Source organism: Ostrea edulis, chromosome 6, assembly GCF_947568905.1.
Source record: "Ostrea edulis chromosome 6, xbOstEdul1.1, whole genome shotgun sequence".
NCBI lineage: Eukaryota > Metazoa > Mollusca > Bivalvia > Ostreida > Ostreidae > Ostrea > Ostrea edulis.
This window is the reverse complement of record NC_079169.1, coordinates 86,662,541-86,687,764: the sequence shown is the minus strand read 5'-3', so window position 1 is coordinate 86,687,764 and position 25,224 is coordinate 86,662,541. Positions and strand designations below refer to the sequence as shown.

At 36.5% G+C, this 25,224-nt stretch overlaps 1 protein-coding gene across 1 annotated transcript; it reads right to left on the bottom strand.

The window, feature by feature from the left end:
- Positions 1-676: 676 nt before the first annotated feature.
- LOC125645553 (transcription factor SPT20 homolog) lies at positions 677-20,728 on the bottom strand. The gene is made up of 7 exons (XM_048871140.2): positions 20,558-20,728; positions 6,471-6,641; positions 5,191-6,247; positions 4,196-4,621; positions 3,468-3,632; positions 3,154-3,225; positions 677-1,358 (listed from the first exon to the last, which is right to left on the bottom strand). The coding sequence occupies exons 1-7, from the start codon at positions 20,633-20,635 to the stop codon at positions 1,177-1,179; spliced, it is 2,151 nt and encodes a 716-aa protein (XP_048727097.2). The 5' UTR covers positions 20,636-20,728; the 3' UTR covers positions 677-1,176.
- Between the last annotated feature and the right edge of the window lie 4,496 nt (positions 20,729-25,224).

Here is a 25,224-nt window from a genome sequence, read left to right as displayed (position 1 = left end):
ACAATTTGAAATGTATGGAAACGTGTTGTTAACACAATTCAGCAATGTTACCGACCAAAAATGTAAATATAAGTAATAAGGTATCATTTAAAAATATTTATCGGGATATAAATACGGGTTGGTACATGATCAAATTTTCCATAAAGCCCTTCGGGCTTTATGGAATTTGATCACGTGACCAACCCGTATTTATATCCCGATAAATATTTTTAAATGATACCTTGTTTCTTAAATAAGAGCTCTGGATAGTGGGATATCCTACAGGAATGTGCTATGTATCCAACACAGTTGTATTGATTACAGTGTGATGACAATCACCAATAAAATATTGAAATTAAGACAGAATTTGATTTTCAAAAATCACAGTTTTTGTCCAATTACTTTATGTGATGAATTTATTTGAGTGAACTGCAATTAGAGTACTAGTGGATGTCATGTTAAAGTGAAATTCATGCATGTTTAATTTGCAGTATTGACCTTGCTCGTTGATTTGTTGTTCATTACAAGAAATATTCTTTCCTTTCTCAGGTATCCCCAACTACCTTTGATTTTCCGCTCGTGTTTCACTATCATACTTACAATTAACATACTTATATATGATTAGACTATCAAATTAAAATAATGAAATAATTTACGATCCATTAGAAATTTATATCCACAAAAGATTATAACCATATCATGTCACAAATGTTTAATTATCTTCCAAACCGCATATATGATAATGTTAACGTAATATAAGAAAACAATAACTAATTTAATTGCATAAAGAGTTCTTTAAAGCACTTTTCAAAACATGGAACAATTAGGGAGACAGGGATAAAATTCTACCGGTAAACATTACGTCATAACAAATTGAAAACATGTAGAGGGAATTAAGTGCGTACTTTTAAATCAGCTTTGCAGAAATGATCCAAAATGATTTACAAAATATCGAGAAAAATGAAAATGACCATTAGACGTATCTCTGAACTGTATGGGTATCATATATACAGATCCATCATCCGTAGTAGCCTAAGTCTTCCATATCACAGATGGCCACGACGGTTTAACAATGTGAACAACACGACATCAATGCTCAGCATGGCTACGTACAGTCATGAGAAAATACTATAGAAATGTCACATCATCTGGCTGTGAACAGCACTAATCACTTTGTCGGACATTCTTCCCGTGTCTTTACACCGTCGGGAAACCGGAACAGGCATGGTCTTTGTAACATTCCCAGAATGCAGCTTGTTTAATTTTAACAATTTTGGCGGATTTGCATTTTCTTGGGGGTTTCTCAAACAGTTTGCCCCCATGAACGTATTTCGGGTTGCTTGGGTAGATGGGATGATAATCTTGGTCACACGTGAATCCTGAAAAACAGCATTGATTGCCATCGAATATCTTTGTAAACACATCAAAGGTGACTGGATAGGTACTGATTAATGTTAGTAAATAGTTGGCTAAAATTGCATAACCAAAGCAAATATTAGAAGAGGATCGTGTTAATGTATTAAAGTATTAGACGACTATAATTGCATTTACATGTAGTGTTTAATGCTACACTGTTTTGTGCCCAATGCTGTGGTTTTCTTTAGACAAACACAGAAGATAAAACTATCTACAATTAGTACATTTACGTACTCGTCTCCTGATCTGATTGGTAAAAGTTCAGTTTACAAAATTTACAATTTTCACAGTGAACTAGGATACCAAAAATGCGTGATCGACACAGCTTTGTAACGTATCAATTAACATAGCTCTGTAACGTGCCATCATTTAAAATAGGTCTTTTTGCAAGCACCGGTTATCATGCGTGATATCAAACCAGGATCTTGTACTTTAAAAACAACACACCCCCTCCCTGTTTTTTTATTGATTATGTTGAAAGCACATCACACTATATATTTTCCTATATTTTTCACAACTCTGTGTATATATCGAGATAACAATATGACATAGATTCAAGGCAGGTTTAGATTTAAATACTTTAGCACATTCTAAACCTGGTTGAGCCAGTTGGATGATTGATATAATAAGGATTTAGGAGTAAATTTTAAAACAACTAAAATCTGAGTATAAGCTTACCTTCGTCCGCTGGTGTGAGCTTCCAATTTAATTCCATAAAAATCCCCGGTGTTAGTAGTGCATCATTAAGTTTGACAGATGTGATTACAAGTTGTGGTCAGGATATTTTGTGAACACTGAACGATTCCAAAAGCCCACCACAAAACACGTAAAAGCATAACCGAAATCCTCTAAGTATATGTCGTTTGTTTGGATAAAATATCCACTCTTTATTTTGAAGTTACGACAAAACCAGACTCAGAGAAAGTTATTAGTAAGCGTAACAATGTTGTCGTTAGTAAATAAAAATATCTCCGGACATATTAGTTTTGCAGCAACATGATTGTTATTATGCAAAATCAAATGAACTATAACTAATATCAAGGCTAAAGTAGTATAATTGTAGTACACCAAAACACAAACCATAGATGTTAAAGAATTAAAAGTGTGTGAAATTAATCAATCATCGATATGACTCGGGTTCATTTCAAAGATGAGATTTACATCCATTGAATCAAAATTGAGACGAATTGTCAAAAAGCTAATGCATGTATGTCGTCATTTCAAATTTGAGCAGAAAAGTGATTGTCAAAATAACAACGCTAAAATGCTTCTCTCTCAGCTTCCACGACCTCATTTTGAAGACTACGCTGAAGATGAAGGAAATTTAACGTCATTGATATTCACGGAAGGAAGTGTTTTTGGCCAAAGTCCCGTCAAGTTTAATCTAAGAAAGGTACCTTATGTAACAAGTTTTTCCTATGTAACACATTTCAAAATACTGATATATATATATATATATATATATATATGTATATGTATGCATTCAATATCAAATGTCTGGATCCTGGGTTTTGGAAGAAAACCGTCACCAAAAGTGAATTCGTTTGTTACATGTGCATTGTGCATAATGGTATCTGCACTTATTTAGTGTTAGGCTTTACGATATGAAGGACGGTAATAGTAAATATCCAATTCTTATGCATTAAAATAAATGTGGTAAACTACGAAAAAATTACGCGTATAAAGAAAAAATTAATAAAGTTGAAAGTAAATAATAACAATCAGATTTAATAAAGTATTGTGTATCCTATAACTAACCTGTGGTGCAGGGACATAAATCATCACATCTATCGCCACGTCCAGGGGTGCGGATCCAGCATTTTCCTGAAACTGAAATAACACAAGTCATTTATCTACATAAACAATCAGAGAAAGAATTCAATAATTTGAATTCAATTATGAAAACTGTCAAGCAATATTGCTGAAGGAAGAAGGCGATTCAAATAATTCAAACAATTCTAATCTTAAATACAATCTGAATCCCCGTACGTTTTGCACGAACTAGGGCCATCATGGTCGATTCTCGTTTAACTTAAATTAACAGTAATATCCAATTATATTGTACCACATACCCTGGTACTCCTTTGGTCCACCTGGGCCGTATGTGGACATGTCCAGCAACTGACCATTATGTCCGTAGCAGCAGCCGACGTCACACTCCTGAGTGTTGTAGCAAGCAAGACCTTCCCCAGCCTTGGTAGAGGACACAGGGGGAGCTGGTGTTGTGAACACAGGAGCTGGTGAAAGACGGAAAGTCAAAACGGTAAACAAAGGCGATGATACATTAACAACGGTGCCCAGGATGTTTAAAAAGAGATATCGTTTAACTTTGGAAGTGTAGAGCAAGTCATTTGAAAATATAATTGTTACAAAAAGGATAAGAAATAATGAGATTCAATCATATAATAATAAAGTATTCGTATACAGAAGTGAAAGCACGAGACAAAATATAAAACAGTGCTATAAAAAGAAACACAATTAGTATAGGCAAATATATTGGACCCGATAAATGCACACATACACACACACATACAACATTACAGACATATAGTGCAGTGAAGAACACTGGTACATCAATACAAAGCCCTGTAAAATTGAATAAGTAAACTTTTGATATGAGCATGTAGTATAACAGCCTGTGTATATCTCTCCTAATGACCAGTGAAAGTTATTGCAGAAAGCTGTGTTTCATGTGTGCTTATGTACATCGAAACATATACTGCGTGTAAAAATCTGATACAGTAGAAGCTGCTGTGTTCTTTTATTTGGCATCGCAACAACAACTATACACATAATCAACCTGGGGTTGGTGGAACATATGCGGGGGTGGTAGGTTTGTAAATGGCAGGCGTGGTCCATGGAGCATGAGGCGCGGGGGTAATGGGATCTGGTCTACCAGCAAAAATTGGCTTAACTGGCGCAACAGGAATATTAGATGGTGCATGACCCTGATGAGGTACTGGTTTGCCAGCAAAAGGTGTTTGTTGAACTACTTGTGGTGGTTGGTACTGAGGTTGTTGCTGTGGAACTGGTTGATGGGGTTGATAAACCTGATTTGGTTTTTGTTGTTGTTGTTGTTGCTGCTGTTGTTGTTGTGGTGGTTGTTGATTCTGAATATAATCGGCAAAGGAAGCGCTCGAGGGAGTTGTCGTTCCTAAATGTAATGTTTCAGGAAGTCCACCATGTCCTTGTTGATTGCCCTGTTGCTGTTGTGGCGGGTAAAATCCTTCAATTTTTCAAATTAATTGGTTTTCATATTTTGATTTGTTCTATAGGTCTAGGAAGTTAGCTTATGATCTTAGAAATCTAAGGTTTTCGATCAATTATCTCAGATAAGACCAAACTGCAAGCTTAAGAGAATTATACAATTCATGTATAGTGCTAAAAATTTTTTTCTATAATTTGAAGTTATCATATTTGGGTACATCGTAAATCTAAGCCAGTGACATTCATGCGTCTTACTTGAGTTATCTTTCTTGTTAAAATGGGATAGAATTAAGTTTGAAATCCTTGGCCTTAGTATTTTACAACGTACAGTAGTTCATCTTTAAACTATGAACTTCTACCTAACTCCATCTATACTGCTCTTTTATTGATGAAGAGTTATCATTCGACTAACGTTAATGCAAAAAGAAGGGATCACCATTTAAATCCCATCTGTGTAAAATATCTTTTAATGATAAAAGTACTTCAAATTGATTCCAGGATTTCAGATGTACCATTTTATTGACGAATAATTTGGTTTTACTGAGTCAGATTTCAAAGATTCTTTGATTTCAATACTGTTAAATATACCTTGTTGCGGTTGTTGCTGAGGTTGCCACTGATTGTTTCTTGGTTGTCGTTGTTGTTCTGGCGGTTGATACCACTGGGTTGGCTGTTGTGGTTCTGGTTGAGCTGGTTGGACTTGTGGTTGTTGGTACCACTGCTTACTCTGCTGTTGCTGAGGCTGTTGGACTTGGGGTTGATTGGGTTGAGGTTGCTGACCTTGTGGCTTCTGGACTTGTGGCTGCTGGACTTGCGGTTGCTGGACTTGTGGTTGTTGGGCTTGTGGTTGTTGTTGAGGAGGTTGCTCTGGCTGATGCCATGTCTGTTGTTGGATCGGAGACTGAACCTGTGGCTCTTGTGGTTGAGTATGGGGTTGATACCTTTCAATTTGTTGTTGAGCTGGCTGTCCCTGTGGATTTACTTGATGTTGGGTATTTTGTGTTGGCGGCTGATACCATTGTTGATTTGCCTGAGCAGGTTGTTGTTGTTGTGTGCCATGAGTTTGGGTTGGTGGATATTGGGGTTCTGGCTTTTGAGCAGGTACTTGATTCCAATTTTGCTGCTGATTTTGCGGGTTAGTAGGTTGTTGCTGAGGAGGTTGATAAACCTGTGGTGAAGGTTGCTGATCAGGTGGGCTATAAACTGGTTGAACTGGTTCTGGTTGCGTTTGAATGCCTTGTTGAGGAGACGGACCATTCCAAGATTGCTGTTGCCAAGATTGCTGAATCTGCTGTTGTGGTTGTGGTGGTTGGTAAGGTTGCTGTGGCGGCTCAGGTTGTTGTGGTTGATATGATTGCTGTGGTTCTGGTTGTTGTCCCTGATAGGACTGTTGTGGCTCTGGTTTCTGTGGCTCAGGTTGTTGTGGCTGATATGTTTGCGGTGGTTTTGGTTGTTGTGCCTGATATGGCTGTGGTGGTTCTGGTTGTTGCTGTGGTGTCTGCCAATTTCGGAATTGTTGCTGCTGATTTGAGCCCACCGCTTGTGGATATTGGACTGGAGTAGGTTGTTGTTGCTGTTGGTTTTGCCATGCAGACTTTTGTGCCGACCGCTCCGGACCAAATGCAAATCCTTGTTGGGCAAGGTTCTGTAGAATAACAAATAAAATTCCCAATACCATTTGATTTACTGAAATGATTAGAAAGAATTGTGATAATACCGTCCATATATATAATTTAATTCAAATCTGATATAATTTCAGTATATAGAAGAATTTGTTATAGGCTTGCTAATTGAAACAGTCTCTCATGTTAACATGGAGGTGTGTTAAGGTACGTTAACTTTAGGTGAAATGTGTGAAGGTGCCTTACTTTCTGCTGGTTTTGTTGGGCAGTATTTGGAATATGCACTGTCTGTGGCCTCTGTACCGTTTGTGGCATTTGGACATTGTGTTGTGCATTTGCGGACGGTCGCTTCCAACTGACAGCTTTAGGCGATTTAAACGAGAAAGAGCTCTTCCTTGTACCGGTCTTAAATGTTTGCTGAAATTAATTATTGACAATAGATTAACCATTGCTATACCGTACAACACCTATCTATCTATCTATCTATCTATCTATCTATCTATCTATCTATCTATCATTCAACCAATCATATAGAATGATACGCAAACTTCTCCATTTCATCATTGAAATTGCATTTCCCCTCACTATAAATGATAGGATATAATTATTGAGGATTATGGGAAACCTTTTATCCATATTCATTGATATAAAATAAAAGGGTAATTGTACACACTGAAAATGCCGCTTTAATATGAAAAAAGACCGGAGAAAGCGTTTGATTCGCATAAAATGTCAAACAAGATTGAGTTAAGGTTATCCAAGTTAATAGTAAGAAAACATTAAATAATATTACTACTGCACATATTCCACACAACGGAATTAACAACAGAAGTAGACGTAATCAGGTGATTAAAATTCAGGTGAAACCAACAAGTTAAGTAAAAATAGATCCGCATTAGAGCTTCGTGCAGAGTGCGCAGTGTTTTGCACGAATGTGTCACAGCCACTATGGCTTGACAATACGCTCATATCCCGTCAGTATGAAACATTTCATTTTGATTAATTCCTTCTTTATCAATTTACATACGGTTTTGCAAATGAGTAGATTGGCGTGTCTCAGTTTCAGGCTATTGAGTATTCGAGTTATGAGAGCTAATGTTTAATTAAAAGTGAACGGCCTGCTGTATTAATTTGTAACATATACTATGACAGAACCAGGCAATGGTGTAGTGTGCTTCATTTATACGTTTTTGCTAGTTTACACAAAGTGGGTTTGCTTGGTTCAAGTGGAAACATTTGGAAAACCCGTATTATCCGTAGTGGGTTTTTGTTGTTGAAAATCTATGGTTTCCATGGTGTGGAAATTTTGCGTAAACAATGCAGAAACTTAATAAAACAAATGGTTTACACAAGTTCTCAGTTTGGAAACTTCCAAGTTTACAAGAGTTTACGGAGTGCGTAAACCTATGCCGTCCCCGATTCCAGGTGGTTTGCGCAGCAGAAACTTACTGAGACCTTGGGTTTCCACACTGTTTCTGCACTTCTAAAACTAATAGCCACCCTAGGTTTCCAGGTGTGATTACTAGTATCTGATTTAAAAAAAAACGTTTAAACTCTATGCACATGTATTATATAGATATTTCATACTTTTAGCCTCAAGGAACACTGTAATTTGCCTGTACTTTAATTATCGTGTTTTATTTCTCCTATACCTTATTTGAATTGATAATTACTATCAAAATCTGGCTATTCCTGGATTATTTAAAAGTTACACCCCACACTCCCGAAAAGAAGAGAGACATAGATTAAATTCATGTAAAATATATTCAGTATAATCAGTTTTTAAATCGAGGTAAGCTACTGACAAACAAGTTCATGGTACAGGGATTTCAAAAGTCTCGATTGAAGTCAGCATTTCGCAAATTCTATGGTCGTTATAACGATCTAGTTCGTCAATACGACCTCGCATTGGGTCAAATGCTGTCTGAAGTGTTTCATACCGATTGTTAAGCCGTTCTTGGCACACTGATTTTGACTGCGGATAACTCCGTTTACCTGATCAGGATATGGGGCTCACGGCGGGTGTGACCGGTCAACAGGGGATGCTTACTCCTCCTAGGCACCTGATCCCACCTCTGGTGTGTCCAGGGGTCCGTGTTTGCCCAACTATCTATTTTGTATTGCTTGTAGGAGTTATGAGATTGATCACTGTTCGTTATCTTCACCTTGCATTCAAGCAATGGGTATTCATAACTATTTGGATATTTTGATACAATATCTTTATTAGAATGTTAATTAGTTGATTCAACAACACTCCATTTCCGGAAAAAGAAAACGAAGCGTGCGTGTGAAACACAATGCCAACGGAGGAATCAACGAACAATAAGGCGAAAAAAGAATTCGGTACCCAAAGAAAAATGTTGCCACTGATATTAAAGTTGCATGGTCCGAATTTCGTCATTTTTTTTTCTACCTTGTAAAACCGCTGTTAAATCATCGCAGCTGCGTATTAATGACGCTGTACGACATGTCATACATTATTTCACCTGTTTGAACCAGAATTACTTGATTTCAAATCGGTGTTTACTAACAACCGTCTCTCGGCCATTTCAAGTGAAAGTCACGTGACGTGTGCAGTTCAAACTTTCAGATCATCGGTGGTCTTATCTGTGTAAAGCTGTGTATTTTTGTTACAACAGTACCGTGCCATAAGTTTGATTAAATACCTCTTAGTAATTCGTTGTTTTACGCTGTTTCAGTCTTAAAATTATACAGATGCGTCTGAGTTAATACATCATGTTGGGATTCCCCTGACGCGCTTGGGGTTATTTATAGACACCTAACACTGTATAATTTATACATCACCCGGAACACCTCGGGTCTTTCACCGAAAAACACTCTGTTTTTGATGAAAGGCCCGATATGTTCCGGGTGATTTATGTGTACCACACTATATTTACTTTCTAAATAATCTTTCCAATGTTTTCTTTTACATGCAAGTATTTTCAAGCATGTAATTAAAGGAAAGTTGATATCTTTAAACACTAATTAATCTGCCTGAAAGTATTTATGCATAAAAATAATACATCGGATCATTCAGCTTTAATAGCATATATACCTTAAACTCTGGGTAGAGATTTGACAAATTACCTATTTTGCCATAGATGACATATATATTACATGACTAAGGATTACTCCGTTTACCTGATCAATATATAGGGCTCACAGCGGGTGTGACCGGTCGACAGGGAACGCTTACTCCTCCTAAACACCTGATCCCACCTCTGGTATATCCAGGGTTTCGTATTTGCCCAACTCTTAATTTTGTATTGTATGAGATTAGTCAGTCTATTCATACTCCTCCTAGGCACCTGATCCCACCTCTTGTGTGTCCAGGGGTCAGTGTTTGCCCAACTATCTATTTTGTATGGCTTATAGGAGTTATGAGATTGATCACTGTTCGTTATTTTCACCTTGCATGCATCTTCATCTTTTCATGTAATTCAGACCAATGTTAATGTTCTGCCGCCGCCCCCCCCCCCCCCCCCCCCCCCTATCCAACAGGACTATTTGTATATGTATAACAAACATATGAATGATATACATGTAGGGACAGGGATCACGGCGTCCTGTAACATCTATTTCACTATGACAATGCTTTGACATTAGATATAACCTAATCTCGATAGAGTCCTCTATCGTTAAATAAGGGTATTCTTGTTTTTATGTGTATTTGATGGAATGGTAGCTTATACCGCTGCAATGGTGTAAACTTTTATAATAAAAACCTCTTGCTAAATACTAACTTGACTCTACGAATTTCTCATTGTATGGCAAAACCAAAATGACCATGTACTACTAATATTGCATTAACAGTGGCTTATAGGATTAATAGATGACATCCGTGAGGTTCATCAAAGGGGCATTATTTCATTAAAAAACCCGTCATTTTATGACATTTCATGCAAACTTGAAGAGGCTAGTGTTACTTATAGAGGTGGGTTATTGTTTTAAATGAGAATTTGATCACCAACACGAAGCAGATCCGCCTCGTCTTGCTACTATATTACTAGTATATGATTGACAATATTCAGAAAAGATACAAGTAGAAAATGGTAATGTTGAAGGTGACACGGAGTATCGAGTAAAAAACAAATCAGTTTCTTTTTAGATTTAGAAAATGATAAAAACAACAAAACGTATGAAAAGGGTGTCATGTTAAATCATTTTGAGAAAGTTGTGCTAAGTAATTCCATCTTAAAATGGTATCCTAGGGAATGGGGTGGGTGCGAGGTCACAAAGCTCCCAAAACTAAAAACAAAACTGAAAATCGGGAACACAGCGAGCACAAATCGCTGTATCAAAGTGAAAACAGCATGAGGAATCCCTGAACAACCACACTGCAGTGTTGATCCATCGCTGAAATACCGATGTCAAAATATTCAGAAATTTTTAACATTGAATTGCTAATGTGTTTTGAACATCGATTTAACAACGTAAAAGGCTACCCGCTCCTTCTAAATATCTACATTGTATTTAGTTTTAATCTAGTATTAATAGCATTGATGTTATTTAAATGTTTGACACATAAATTGCTCTCCCTGGAGTTAAAATCTATACCACGGAGATCGTAAGATTGACAATTTTGGTGGATGTTTGCCTGCTCTACATTACTATGATTTTGATATTATTTTTCATTTTTACAAATGTGCGGTTGTAGATAGATATTAATTGTTAAATCTGATAAAATTTTGGCAGTTTTGCCCTGCATCTAAGGTCGCGGGGAATCGGGAGACCTGAAATTTACAATTCATGTCGCCCTTCATGATGATGCTGTACATAGACCAATGGCAACAGGTCACCTGAGTTACCACAGCCTAAAATGATCATATGCAGAACATGCTCTTATATATCGAATAAGTTGATATATATAAACACTTTATATAGGTATTGCTACATAAATATGGAAAGTTGACGATTTGGAAGTTGATGACATATCGTTCGACATCAAGTTTAGCTGTTAGTGTGCCGATGACATCTATTTGCAATAGAATACCCAAATATGAAGCAGATATGGAAGACGCTGTGAATCTTTCATTTCGAGTTCACTGGGATATATCGAATCGACATATGAATAAAAGTGAATATTTTTATTAAATACATCGCCGATGCATCTAAAGGTCGCGTTGAAGACGACAGCAAGAGATTTTCTCTTCTCGTGTAAACGCTTTAGAACTAATTTTCCCTCAGAAGAATACAAACACAGGTCAAAGAATACAGAAGCACATGTACAATTCGTGCCAATAAAACGTTCAAAAGAGTTTTGGAAGACCTGATCAAAGAAAATCAATTAGGAAGTTCTGGTACATTAGAACGTCGGTGGCCGAGTGGTTAGGACGTCAGACTCTCGACCGAAAGGTCGTGGGTTCGAGTCCTGGCCGCGGCAGAGCTGACGTTGTGTCCTTGGGAAAGGCACTTTACATGAATTTCCTCACTCCACCAAAGTGTAAAAGGGGTACCTGGCTATAGACAGTGAAAGATATTGTTAGAATGGTAGCGCTTGTAATGGCAGCTTGCACTGTATGCAAGGTGAAGATAACGAACAGTGATCAATCTCATAACTCCTACAAGCAATACAAAATAGATAGTTGGGCAAACACGGACCCCTGGACACACCAGAGGTGGGATCAGGTGCCTAGAAGGAGTAAGCATCCCCTGTTGACCGGTCACACCCGCTGTGAGCCCTATATCCTGATCAGGTAAACGGAGTTATCCGCAGTCAAAATCAGTGTGCCAAGAACGGCTTAACAATCGGTATGAAACACGTCAGACAGCATTTGACCCAATGAGAGGTTGTATTGACGAACTAGATCGTTATAACGACCATAGAATTTGCGAAATGCTGATTTCAATCGAGACTGTTGAAATCCCTGTACCATGAACTTGTTTGTCAGTAGCCTACCTCGATTTAAAAACTGACTATACACAGAACAAGCTCTTGCATATCGAATCAGTTGAGATATATAAACACCATATGCAGGTGATAATGGAATATTGCTACACAAATATGGGAAGTTGACGATGGAGAAGCTGAAATCATCCCGTTTGTCATACAGTTGAGTTGTCAGTTTGCCGTCAATGTCTACTTTCAATAAAATATCTAAGTATGAAGCAGAAGTGGACTCTGTGGTGTCCTTTATTTCGAGCTCACAGGGATATATCAATCGACATATGAATGAAAGCTATCATTCTTAATAGACAAAACGTCATCGATATATCTAAAGGTCGAATTGAAGGTCACAGCGAGAGATTTTTTCTTCTCACGTAGAAGTTTTTGAATAAATTCTGCTTCATATGAATATAAAAACAGGTCAGCTAACAAAGGAGCACAATTCGTGCCCATGGGAATTCCAACAGACTGTTGGAAGACCTGATCACCAAAGACCAAGAAGATATTGTCAATGAGGAACTCTAGCATATTTTTTATTTCAACTTCAGAGTATTTGTGCGTGGAATCAGAGTGGTGTTTAACAAAGTAAGTTTTTGAATGACTGATCACTAGATATGAATATTTCCGTTTTCCGTTTTTGTTGAAGAAACAACTGTCTATGATGTCAAAAAGTCTAGTCTTTAATTTTTCGTGAGGAATGGTCGTGTATAGTGTTGAAAAGTTATAGGTTTTAATGCTATTGATTTGGGAAAAATTCTGTGATTTCAAGTTTACTAAAAGTTCTTTAGAATTTTTTAGAATCCAAATTTGATTAACACCACTTCTGACATATGTAGTCGCACAGTAAGTTTGAAGTTTCTCCTTCACAGCTGTTAACATTTTCGTGAGGAGCAAAGATAGGGGCTTGGTAGAGCACTTACTAGATCCAGCAATGCATCTTTGTTTGTAAGGGTTTTTATGTAGTTTAGGAATCCAGTATAGGTACGGTAACTCATATTCATTCGACCCATTGACTGGAATATTAAATGTGTCTAAAACTGAAGCATGGTTTTGAAGAATTTCATCTTTTGAAAAGGCAGTTGGAGTATAAGTATGATTACCAAAAGTGGAATTAATGCCAAGTTCGTTTAAAATACAGTTGTAATAATGAGCCTTACAAACAAAGGCAATGTTGTTACTAGCTTTGTCAGCTGGAACCAAAACATATTCCTCATGTAACCTATCTAATCCTTTTATCACTTCTGGTTTACTGTATGCTTCCTAGGAGGCTGAGAAAGTTCTAGATTGATATAAGGTCTGCCGGGGTAATAATGTACATTGATTATTGTAAAGCGCTTTGAGCAGCATACGCTGGAAAAGGCGCTATATAAAACCAATCATTATTATTATTACATGTATATCCAGGGGTCCGTGTTTGCCCTACGCTCTATTTTGTATTGCTTATAGGAGCTATGAAATTGATCACAGTTCGTTATCTTCATCCTTTAGAATCTTTTCAATATCAACCGCTAAATACTTGTACATAGAATCAGAGTAATATTAAACAAAAACAATCTTTGACTGATCACGAAATATGAATATTTTCAAAATTCAGTATTTTTAAAAAGAAGCTGTCTATGATGTCAAAAAATATAAGTCTTTGACAGGAATGATGGTGTAAAGTATTAAAAAGTCGTACGCAATGATGCTGTTGATTTTGGAAAAGCTTTATGGTTTCAAATTTATCAAAGATTCTTTATGTGGTGTAATATGCTTGTTTTCATTATTTCATAATATTCATAGGCACGTGATCCCACCTCTGGTTCGCCAAGGTTCGGGATTGTTGTACTTTTAATTTTGCATTATTTATGGGACTCATGAGATTGATCACTGTTAATTATCTTCACCTTTTAATTATGCATAGTTTCAATTAACTTATACCACTGTGGTTTGCGTCGTAATCGGGAGGTCGTGAGTTTTACCCCCGTTCGTACCATAGCCATGTCAAACCTATGACGTAAATATAGGTAGTGATTGTTCCTTCACCAAATGCTATGTACATGTATTTAGACAGGTGAGGATAACTAACAGTGATCTATCTCACAATTCCTACAAGTGAGAAGAACGGGTCTTTCGGATCTGACCTAAACAGTGAGAGGTCCTTTGTCGCCACATGGGTTGGCACGTGAAAGATTTCTCACTGTTTCAGCCATGAGCGATAAGCAAAGGTCTATAATTGTGGTAATTAATATACACCTGGTGACGTCTCAATTTGAGTGAAATCCTAACCATTCAAACAACAACTCTTGTGAAACATATATTGGACCTAATATAAACAATATTTGGAAGAAGTGGGACTGGATGGGACACGCCCTAAATAGGCTAGTATCCACACTCACTAGATAGACGATCTCGTGGAATATGCTGGGGAAAATAGAATACGACTTGAAACAGTCGGGGAAAGCATAATGAGACAGAGCAGTGGGAACAGAAAGTGACCTGGGAACACTAGCAGCCCAAAACCCTATTAGGTGGAATGGGTCTTCGGTGACCTATGTTTGGCATGAAGTTATGGAGCAATGTATTAAATGATAATTCAATGTTAAGATTTAAACGTTAATTCAATGTCAATTCATTTTGCAAACTCGACCTTAGAATCATCGTTATCTCAACGTTAACAATCTTATGTTGAATCAATGTTAGATCAACGTTGATGCAGCTGCTGGAAAGACTTGAAAGTGGAATGCAAGAATTCATACCCCAAATGAGTGGGTGGGATATGTTCAAAATTTGCGTCGGTGACCACGTTTTTATCGTAGGTAGAAACTGCGATATTTGGTATTTTCATAAGTCCCATAGGGATACGGGTTAGAATAGGTCCTCAGTACCCCCTTGTTTGTGGCAAGAGGTGACTAAATGGGGGCGGTCCTTCGGATGAGACCGCAAAAAACCGAGGTCCTGTGTCACAGTATGACACGATAGAAATCCCTTCCTGCTCAAAGACCGTGAGCGCCGAACATAGGCCCAAATCTTGGCGCCCCTCATCGGCAATAGTGAAATCTCCATATGAGGGGAAAATTCTGTCTGACATTCAAGATATTATTTATGAAAAGTCAAAATTCATCGATTTAAGGACATCCGGGACGGATGATCACGTGATGGTTGTGGATTTCTTATAAATTTAGAACCGGACGCGGTGTAGCTTAGGCTTAACGAGAAAAATCGCAATACTGTATGTTCACAATCTATGATGTCACAAAAGAGTACGTCACGACATATATGTCTATAGTTGAATCGCGGGGAATAAGTTCCTGTATCATAAAGTACTGATTGAACAGTGTCAGAGGTGATGAATGCTCCGTGAGAGATGTGTCAAATTATCATAATACCTATCATGGCCCGATTGTGTAATTAATTTTTGTGCATCATTTGCGGGGATTTTTTCCATTAATCATTTTACATACATTTATCAAATGTTCGCCTGTCACTTAGATATCTGTCAAGCTTTTTAAAAAAACCCAGACATGTATTTGTTAGCCTACTATGCGTGCATTATTGCTATTCAATGGACTTATTTTTTACATGTACATGCATATGCAGTTTTAAAATTCATGGATTAACCATCAACGCCATCCAAATTTCACATAATTTTTCTTGCATCTGTATTCATAGTAGAGAGTGATTGGATAATAGCTGAGGTAGCAATCAAGTTCCTGTTCAGATAACTACAACCTATCCAGTACAATATTCATCGACCTCCGGTCATGCTACATTTTGTTCCAAAAAATCAAAATGTTTCTATGCACATGATTCTTTCACATATATGTGATAGAGACTTTAATATTCCGATCGGAAAATAGTGAGTTTGAGTATCATCTGCGACAGAACTAAGTAATAAAAAGTGTAACTAATGCTCCTTTGCCAGTAATCGCCATTAGAAGTGAATGTTGCGGGTTGTCAGATGAGACCTTGGAAACCGAGTTCTCTTGTCGGGTTTAGCACGATAAAGAACCCGTCACTGCTAATTGACAAAGAGCACCTACCATAGACCAAAATTTGTGGCATGTCTTCAAGTCTTGTTTAACGTCAACATTTCGCAATTTCTATGGTCGTTATAATGATCTAATTTGCAAATACAAGCTGTCTCTGGATCGAAAACTGACGTATGTGTTTCATTTCATTTCTTAGGCTGTTCTTTACATACTGATTTTGACTACGGATTACGCCGTTTAACTGATCAAGATATAGGGTTGATAGCGAGTGTGACTGTTCAACAAGGGATGCTTACTCTCCTTAGGCACCTGATCCCACCTCTAGTATGTCCAGGGGTCCGTGTTTGCCTGACTCTTAAATTTGCATTCTTTAGAGGAATTATGAAGCTCTTTGGGGCAACAAGTACCACACTTTTCAACCTCATAATAAAACTACAGCATAATAAATACATTGTAAATATCAAAGTCTTCAATATCAAAATACCATTGCGCATATCTTAAGATTTTCATCTTGTAAAATATTCGTTGGTGCCCAAATTCTTAAACACTGAAGACTACTTACTGTTCATGTGATATACCGTTGAGTGGGTACATGTACATATATATATATATTATCTGTGGATGGAATTTATTGCGATTTGATCTTATTCTGTGTTTCTAACTCCTGCGGTTGCTTTATACTTAATTATACCTACATGTATATGTATCTCTGTAGTTTCCTTTTGCGAATGTAATTCATGTGGATTTTCCCGTATAAAAGAAATCAGTCCCGCCCTGTGCAGCTTTCTTGATTTGAAGGTCGACCTAAGTTGATGTTAAACTTATATATATATTTGCAGATTTATACGCCTCTCATCATCCACAGTGTACGTCTACCTTTTAGCCCTTATTTGTGTTTGATTTTCATTGTTGTTTTATCCAATCAATATTTAAAGAATAGATATACATGTACTTATGTCTTTCTAGTTTTCAGGATAGTGTGATAGAAAATTACCATAGTGATGAAAGGTGAAGATATAACGAACAGTGATCAATCTCATAACTCCTATAAGCAATACAAAATAGATAGTTGGACAAACACGAACCCCTGGACACACCCGTAGCAGGTGCCTAGGAGGGGTAAACATCCCCAGTCGACCGGTCACACTCGCCGTGAGCCCTACATCCTGCTCAGGTAAACGGAGTTATTCGTAGTCAAAATCAGTGTGCCAAGAACGGTCTAACAATTTCATATTACTTATAAATTTTAGTTGATGGACTACTTTGTTGAATGCGTGACATATACATACGTATACTTGTGTTTAGGAATCAAACATTCTTATAAAACTGTAAGGAAGTTGTAACATGTACTCTACATTTATTTATTTACATAGGTATGAGGTATCATATATGTATCTATGATATCAAGATTTCGTTTTATGATTAAAGATGTATTTTTGGTAAAGTTTCTGATGAAAAACGTTCTGTTGTCAATTGGTATTAGTATTTTAAATTTATTTAATTGTTATTGATCACTTAATTTCTAACATCAGAAAATGCCATTTCAAACACGTGTAGCGCTATTCACAACTTTGTGATATGATCTGAAAAGACTGATAACCTTGTACAATATTTGAACTCTTTAATATATTAACATAAAAAGGGATATTAACGGGAAACTAACATCTCCACTTTATGATTTCAGCTTCTCCATCGTCCACTTCCCACATTATGTAGGAATATTCCATTATCACCTGGATGCAAGGTGAAGATAACGAACAGTGATCAATCTCATAACTCCTACAAGCAATACAAAATAGATAGTTGGGCAAACACGGACCCCTGGACACACCAGAGGTGGGATCAGGTGCCTAGGAGGAATAAGCATCCCCTGTTGACCGGTCACACCCGCCGTGAGCCCCATATCCTGATCAGGTAAACGGAGTTATCCGCAGTCAAAATCAGTGTTTCAAGAACGGAATGGATATGGTGTTTATATCTCTCAACTAATTCGTTACACAAGAGCTTGTTTTACGCATGATCAGTTTTTAAATCGAGGCAGGCTACTGACAAACAAGTTGATAGTGCAGGGGTTTCAACAGTCGCGTTTAAAGTCAACATTTTGCATATTCTATGGTCGATATAACGATCTAGTTCGTCAATACAACCTACGAGTGGCATTGGGTCAAACGTTGTCTGACGTGTGTCAACCAATTGTGAACCGTTCTTTACACACTGATTTTGACTAAGGATTCGCTTTCCTTGTCAACATAAAGGGCTAACGGTGAGTATGTCCGGTCGAAGGGAATGCTTACTCCTCCTAGGCACCTGATCCCACCTCTAGTACATGTATATCTAGGGGGCCGTATTTACCCAACTATTAATCTTGTAGCTCTTATGGGAGTTTAAAGTCAACAATTTGCATATTCTATGGTCGTTATAACGATCTAGTTCGTCAATACAACCTCGCATTGGGTCAAATGCTGTCTGAAGTGTTTCATACCGATTGTTAAGCCGTTCTAGGCACACTGATTTTCACTGCGGATAACTCCGTTTGCCTGATCGGGATATGGGGCTCACGGCGGGTGTGACCGGTCAACAGGGGATGCTTACTCCTCCTAGGCACCTGATCCCACCTCTGGTGTGTCCAGGGGTCCGTGTTTGCCCAACTATCTATTCTGTATTGCTTGTAGGAGTTATGAGATTGATCACTGTTCGTTATCTTCACCTTGCATTGATCACTGTTCGTTATTTTTACCTTTTCATCAAACTGATATCAAATATAAAACAGTGGTTCTTTTTATTTCTTGGTCTGTTTTTACGTGTCGTTATTGTTAAGTATTACCCTTGAAATTCCACAAATTGATATTCTTTTTTCAAATTTTCATATTTAGTAGTTGGTGTGTTGGATCGTTCGTTTGTTCTTTAGATATTTCTTTTTACAGTAAACTTAGGACCGGGACTAGTAAGTTATTAGAACCCGTTTCAAATCCTTTTGATTCATTTGATAAAATATGTTCAAATCTAAACAAAAACGTACTTTATTTCTTTAATCACCGATTAATATAGTATGAGACAAAAATAGAATCAATAAAAAAAAAACCCACCGAAATTCCTAATTTCGAGGTAAAGTATATGCAATACCTAGAGTTGTTGGTATTTTCATATTCGGGGAACCTTTCTATCAGCATAGGGTACTTAATTCAGAAGTTATGTAAGTTTTAAGTTATAGTCTTCAATGACGATAAACTTTATTTTATGTTATAGTGATTTCGACATACATGTGGCTTATACCGACATGAATTTAGACGATACTAATAATAAATTGCATTATGCTTGTATATTGCTGTTTTCTTTTTGCTATATTAGTTGTAATATCCCAATTTAGACGACAATAATGTTTTTTAAAAATACATTATTCTTGAGTAATTTAGCATATTTGTTACTTCAGGTGTTTTCGAATTAAACAACGTGCATTGCCTAAACAGTCCATTTGTATTAAGCGAAGTTCAAATCCTTGATTTTCTATTATATGTAACAAATGTCAATCAATGGACTTTACAGTTATTTCTCTAAAGATTATTTATCTACCTAAGTTTCAAATGTTATTCATCAAAAGCCCATTTCATAATTGCACGTCACGATTCCCGACATTTTAATTAATTTCTGTTTGACAGTCTAAGAAAAGGCGTACATGAAATGCATAAATTTGGTGACTGCCTGTTGGATGTACTCAAATGAAGTTCTGTGTATGTTCACGGACCGCAATTTTTCATCGCTTTAATTATGGAAATATATTATTCACGATACACCTCTTAAACCACCAAGTATTGTATCTAGCAGACACTTTTTGGTGCAAAGGTTCAATAATGGAATATAGTTCAAGAAAGAAGTTAATGGTGTTTATAATTCTTGTAAAAAAAAAAGAAGAGGTACATATTGTAAATCCAATCGGATAGACTTTCAGTTTTCCATAACAGAGTATGATTTGTGTGGTCAAACGGTCAGTTTTCTGTTACAGTAGTATAATTTTTGTGGTCAAACCCCCACGACCTGTGGAGAACATTTCCGTGCACGACACGAAAATGAGCGTAAAAGACAAGGTATATGCTTGTCAAGGAAACAATCACATTTACATATGAAAATAATTATTTACCGTAAATATAGTGTACATTAGTGAGTAAATTAAGAATACTAGCATTGTACGTGACTTCAATTTCAAATTTTTAAACATTCAGCTTTGTAAGGAACAAGTTTTACAGATTTATCTTCTAAATAAGAAAAATACAAGTTTTTGAGTACTCACCACATTTAACCATAAGGAAATGAAAATGACATTTTTACAAATCTCAAAAGCAGTTACACTATCCAGGAAATGATTCATTTCATGATCTGATATCACTTTTTGAACTGAAACCAAATCCACACCACATCCATTTTCAAAATATCAAACACCATCGCCCATGGAATGACAAAAGAAAGCAAATATTTACCCCATAAACGGAAAAAAGGCAATTGTTCATCAACAGAAATAGAGCCAGCGAGAATTTTAAAATCCGACAACCCTCCATGATCTCGTTCTGTCCTGAGTGTTAGTCTCTAAAACACAAGCCCTCCGTGACAGTTACCTGTATGCTTTTGAGCGTGAGTGGAATTGCAAGAGCACTATATTGTTAATTTCTGTCAGGTCACGTGGTTGCAATATGACGAGATCATTTATGAACATCATACATTGTAAATTTATTGTCTGCCTGAAAAGTGTATATATAAATGCAAATGGATTAATTTTCCCCCGATTGGACATTCTTCCCACCGTATTCATATACGTATGTGTTTTTAAATCTTTTACCTGACATGATATATGAAAAACAAAACATTAATCTCATCTGTAATAAACACATCTCTTTGACCTCTTAAAGAAATACCTCATGAATTAAAACAGATAATTCATATATATTGTGATATGTATTTGGTATTTCACCTCGTCTTTTTTATCACCGGAAGAATGCCATTTTAAGCCACATTTTCGATGAATATGCCAAATAGCATATTATAGTAAAACGTACACAATAGGGGTACAAAATAGTCTCATTATAAATTTCAGTATTTCCGGCTGTTGTCATAGTAACAGTGCCCCTTGTTTCTGTAGCACATCGTCCTACTGTCCAAAATTCAGTTGGATTTTCAATAGTGTTATAATATGATTTATAAAAGCGTCTCTATTTTGAGCATTCTGAGTATACCAACATAGATTAAAGCTGTAGGGATCATCAGCCCGATTTCACCCTCGTCAATGAATAAAAACAAGAACCCGAAATCTTCAGCTTTCTATTTGGTGTCTATGAATATGTAAAACGTATACGGTACCAATTTTGATGCACCAGATGCGCATTTCGACAAATAATGTCTCTTCGGTGATGCTCAACCGAAATGTTTGAAATCCGAAATAACTATGAAGTTTTAGAGCTAAATTTAGCCAAAAACAGCGTGCATCATAACGTTTCTCGTAGTTTGTATATCCGTGGGTTTAGACGCGTTCTCTACATGACTTCTTCAATGAATGACCTAATTTGAAGACATTAAACTTTGACTTTGTATTATCCAAATTAAAAGGGGCAGTCATCAATACATCTATTTACTAGCAGCGATGTACGGATTGTCAACAGCTATACACCAATATCAATTACTTCACCTCGCATTTACCTTTGTAAATTTAAGACTTACGTATTTTAATTGATATGGTTTTGACACTAACATTATCTACAAATATTAATTAATTCCATCAAAATGGGGTTAAGTACAGAATAACAACATGTGCTATAAACGGACCTTTTTTGAAAAATGATAAAAATTAAAACTAATTTGTTTTTGTAAGTAAAATGAACTTGTCCTATGAAATGTAATTTCTTTCTTCTTCCCATGATTTCCCATTTAAGTTCAAAACAGTGGGGGTGGGGGTTGTTTAGAGTTACTAGTATATGGGTGATATATTTCGATTTTCTTTATTTGTAGAAAGTGTAATGAAAGATATTTCCAGCTAGCGTTATCGATATTTTGGGTGATTGTATATTGTTTTACATCCCTCTCGAGAATTTTTCACTGGAGACGCTCACCATTGCAGATGAAGGGCTGCATTATTTAGCCATATGCTATGCGCTTATGAACTGGGAGGGTTATTTGTGTCCCACCTGCTGTGACACGGGACCTCTGTTTTTGCGGTCTCCTCCGAAGGACCGCCCATTTAGTCGCCTCTTACGACAAGCAAGGTGTGCTGAAGACCTATTCTTGATGCTATGATTCTGATTCTGCGAAAATAGAACTTGTATGGCTGTCGTTTTGTATCCATCTGGGATTTTAACCTTGGTAATAACATTTCAACCATTGAGTCAAGGCTATTCATTAATGCCTATATATCAAATTTACCACGGTGAACTTAGCCACGCTAGGGCCAAGTGTTTCACAAACACAATACATTTCATTTTTCATCACAGTTTTTTTTTTATCGTTTTCATTAGCATTTTAACTAAGAGAGAAAATTTATACACTTAGGACATCCATTTCTACTTTTAGATCCGGTTTATCAGCCCTGTCTACTAGCGACAACATTTCCTGCAATTACATTAACATTAAAATTGTTGCGAGTGTCCTCCCAAATTAAAATGATTGAAGTATAAAATGCTGTAAAAATTAAATTAATTATTATAGCGGTGTGCACCGTAAGTGTCTACCTGTCGATATCCCATTCTTAATTATCATATCCAGTATGTCCCTTCAAAATATAATTAATTCTAAATACTACAACTTCCTTTCTAATTTTCATCCCCCCTATATTGCTTATCTGCTTACCTGGAATTATGAACAAACTAGCAAAACATCATGACGTATAGCGTGAAGGAGAAAACTAAAGAAGAATGTGGATATTTCAAACGCAATGTGATTCCTTTAATTAATAAAGTATGTATTCTTTATGAAGGTTACAAATGATCGCAATACGTAATTTTTATGAGTTTCATATTCATATGTTTAAACTGTCAAAGCCGCACAGATGAGGACGTTAAATGGCGGTCCCCTGTCGAGATGACAGCGCCTTGACACACAAATAGGTCGCTATAGTGTTTTAAAGAGAGGTCGCTCATTGCGGCCTCCGAAACTTCAAAACCACTCCAGGCAGTTGTAGCAGCAAAATATACATGAAATATTGCCAAATCGGTGTAAAAGTAACACCATGTACAATCAATCAATCAAAGTTGCATCCACCTTTTAACTTGCTTATCGGAATTCATACGGAAAACCAGTGTACGCGTGCACTTACTTTATTCACATAGGGGTTGTTCATGATTTTAATTAGTTAAGAAAGTTGAAAACTTTAAAGCAAGGTAATGCTTTTCCGACCATGATATTAATCAATAACCGTTTAAGTTGAAAAAGTATAAAGCTTTAAAACCAAAGCAATGATTTTCCAATTACGATTTAAATCGATAACTGTTTAAGTTAAGGAAGTTGAAAATTATAAAAGGAAAGCAATCATTTACCGATTATGATTTTAATCGCTAATCGAAGTTGAAGACTTTAAAAGTAATGCTATCATTTTCTGAGTGATTTTAATCCATATCAGTCTGAGATAAGAAAGTACAAAAATCAATAATTGTTTAAGTTAAGAAAGTTGAAAACTTTAAAATAAACGCAATCATTTTGCGAACATAGAATGGTGTTTAAAAAGTAATTTTTAAATGACTGATTACTAAATCTGAATATTTCCTTTTTCCAATTTTGTTCAAGAAGCATGATTCCATTATTTCATTTTACTTTGATACATCTGTATTTAGAAACGTTTTTAACATGTATGTTTTTGTTTAGGATTTGCAGTGTTTGCCACCGAGGAGCACCGTAAAGGGGACTTTTTGCTGGAGTATGTTGGCGAGCACATGCAGAAAACAGAGGACAGAAGTAAAATACCAGCTGGAAAACGCGATGTTTACTTTTCATACGAATGAAAACAACAGTGCCATGCGTTATTGATTGCATGATCACATTTAAAGATCTATACTTATGAATTAACAAATGTTGCCAATAAACTCCGAAACACTTGCTCCAGAATTACTGCTTGCACCTTTAATATTGTTTTATATGTGAGGAGAAGTCTGTAAGCTATAATATAATCTTAATTGATTCGTATATATCGTAAAATTAATTAAAAACCTACTTTCCTTTTCGATAAACTACCCTGAAATAGCAAAAATGAGAGTAAAGTGGTGGATGCAAGGTGAAGATAACGAACAGTGATCAATCTCATAACTCCTACAAGCAATACAAAATAGATAGTTGGGCAAACACGGACCCCTGGACACACCAGAGGTGGGATCAGGTGCCTAGGAGGAGTAAGCATCCCCTGTTGACCGGTCACACCCGCCGTGAGCCCCATATCCTGATCAGGCAAACGGAGTTATCCGCAGTGAAAATCAGTGTGCCAAGAACGGCTTAACAATCGGTATGAAACACGTCAGACAGCATTTGACCCAATGCGAGGTTGTATTGACGAACTAGATCGTTATAACGACCATAGAATTTTTTATTTCAACTTCAGAGTACTTGTGCGTGGAATCAGAGTGGTGTTTAACAAAGTAAGTTTTTGAATGACTGATCACTAGATATGAATATTTCCGTTTTCCGTTTTTGTTGAAGAAGCAACTGTCTATGATGTCAAAAAGTCTAGTCTTTAATTTATCATGAGGAATGGTCGTGTATAGTGTTGAAAAGTCATAGGTTTTAATGCTATTGATTTGGGAAAAATTCTGTGATTTCAAGTTTACTAAAAGTTTATCAATGGGATCAGTATGGGACCAGTAAATACTTAGCTATAGCACCCTGCGCAGTTGTGCTCAAACGCTGAGGAACTAACTTCCTATACAACTTGATTTCTACTGCCATAGATTTGTAGTACAATGTAATAAATCTATTAAGATGTATAACATTCTTTACAGAAAGCTACAAAAGGTATATGATTGTTCAGAGTGTTCTTGAAGTTTATTAAATTGTTCAATGTTTTCCGATAGAAAATGAATTTTTCAGACAGTAGCAAAAACATTTGAGCCATCATCATTGCAACATACAAAAATCTTCCAATTCTCATTGCAAAATTGATATTATTATTTTTTTACAC

Excerpts from the sequence above, each read along its gene's own strand:
- LOC125645553 (XM_048871140.2), bottom strand. The coding sequence starts at position 20,635 with ATGGAGGGTTGTCGGATTTTAAAATTCTCGCTGGCTCTATTTCTGTTG. Across the intron at positions 6,642-20,557 it reads GCCTTTTTTCCGTTTATGGG|CAAACATTTAAGACCGGTAC; the intron begins GTAAATATTTGC and ends AATTAATTTCAG. Across the intron at positions 4,622-5,190 it reads TCAGCAACAACCGCAACAAG|GATTTTACCCGCCACAACAG; the intron begins GTATATTTAACA and ends GAAAAATTGAAG.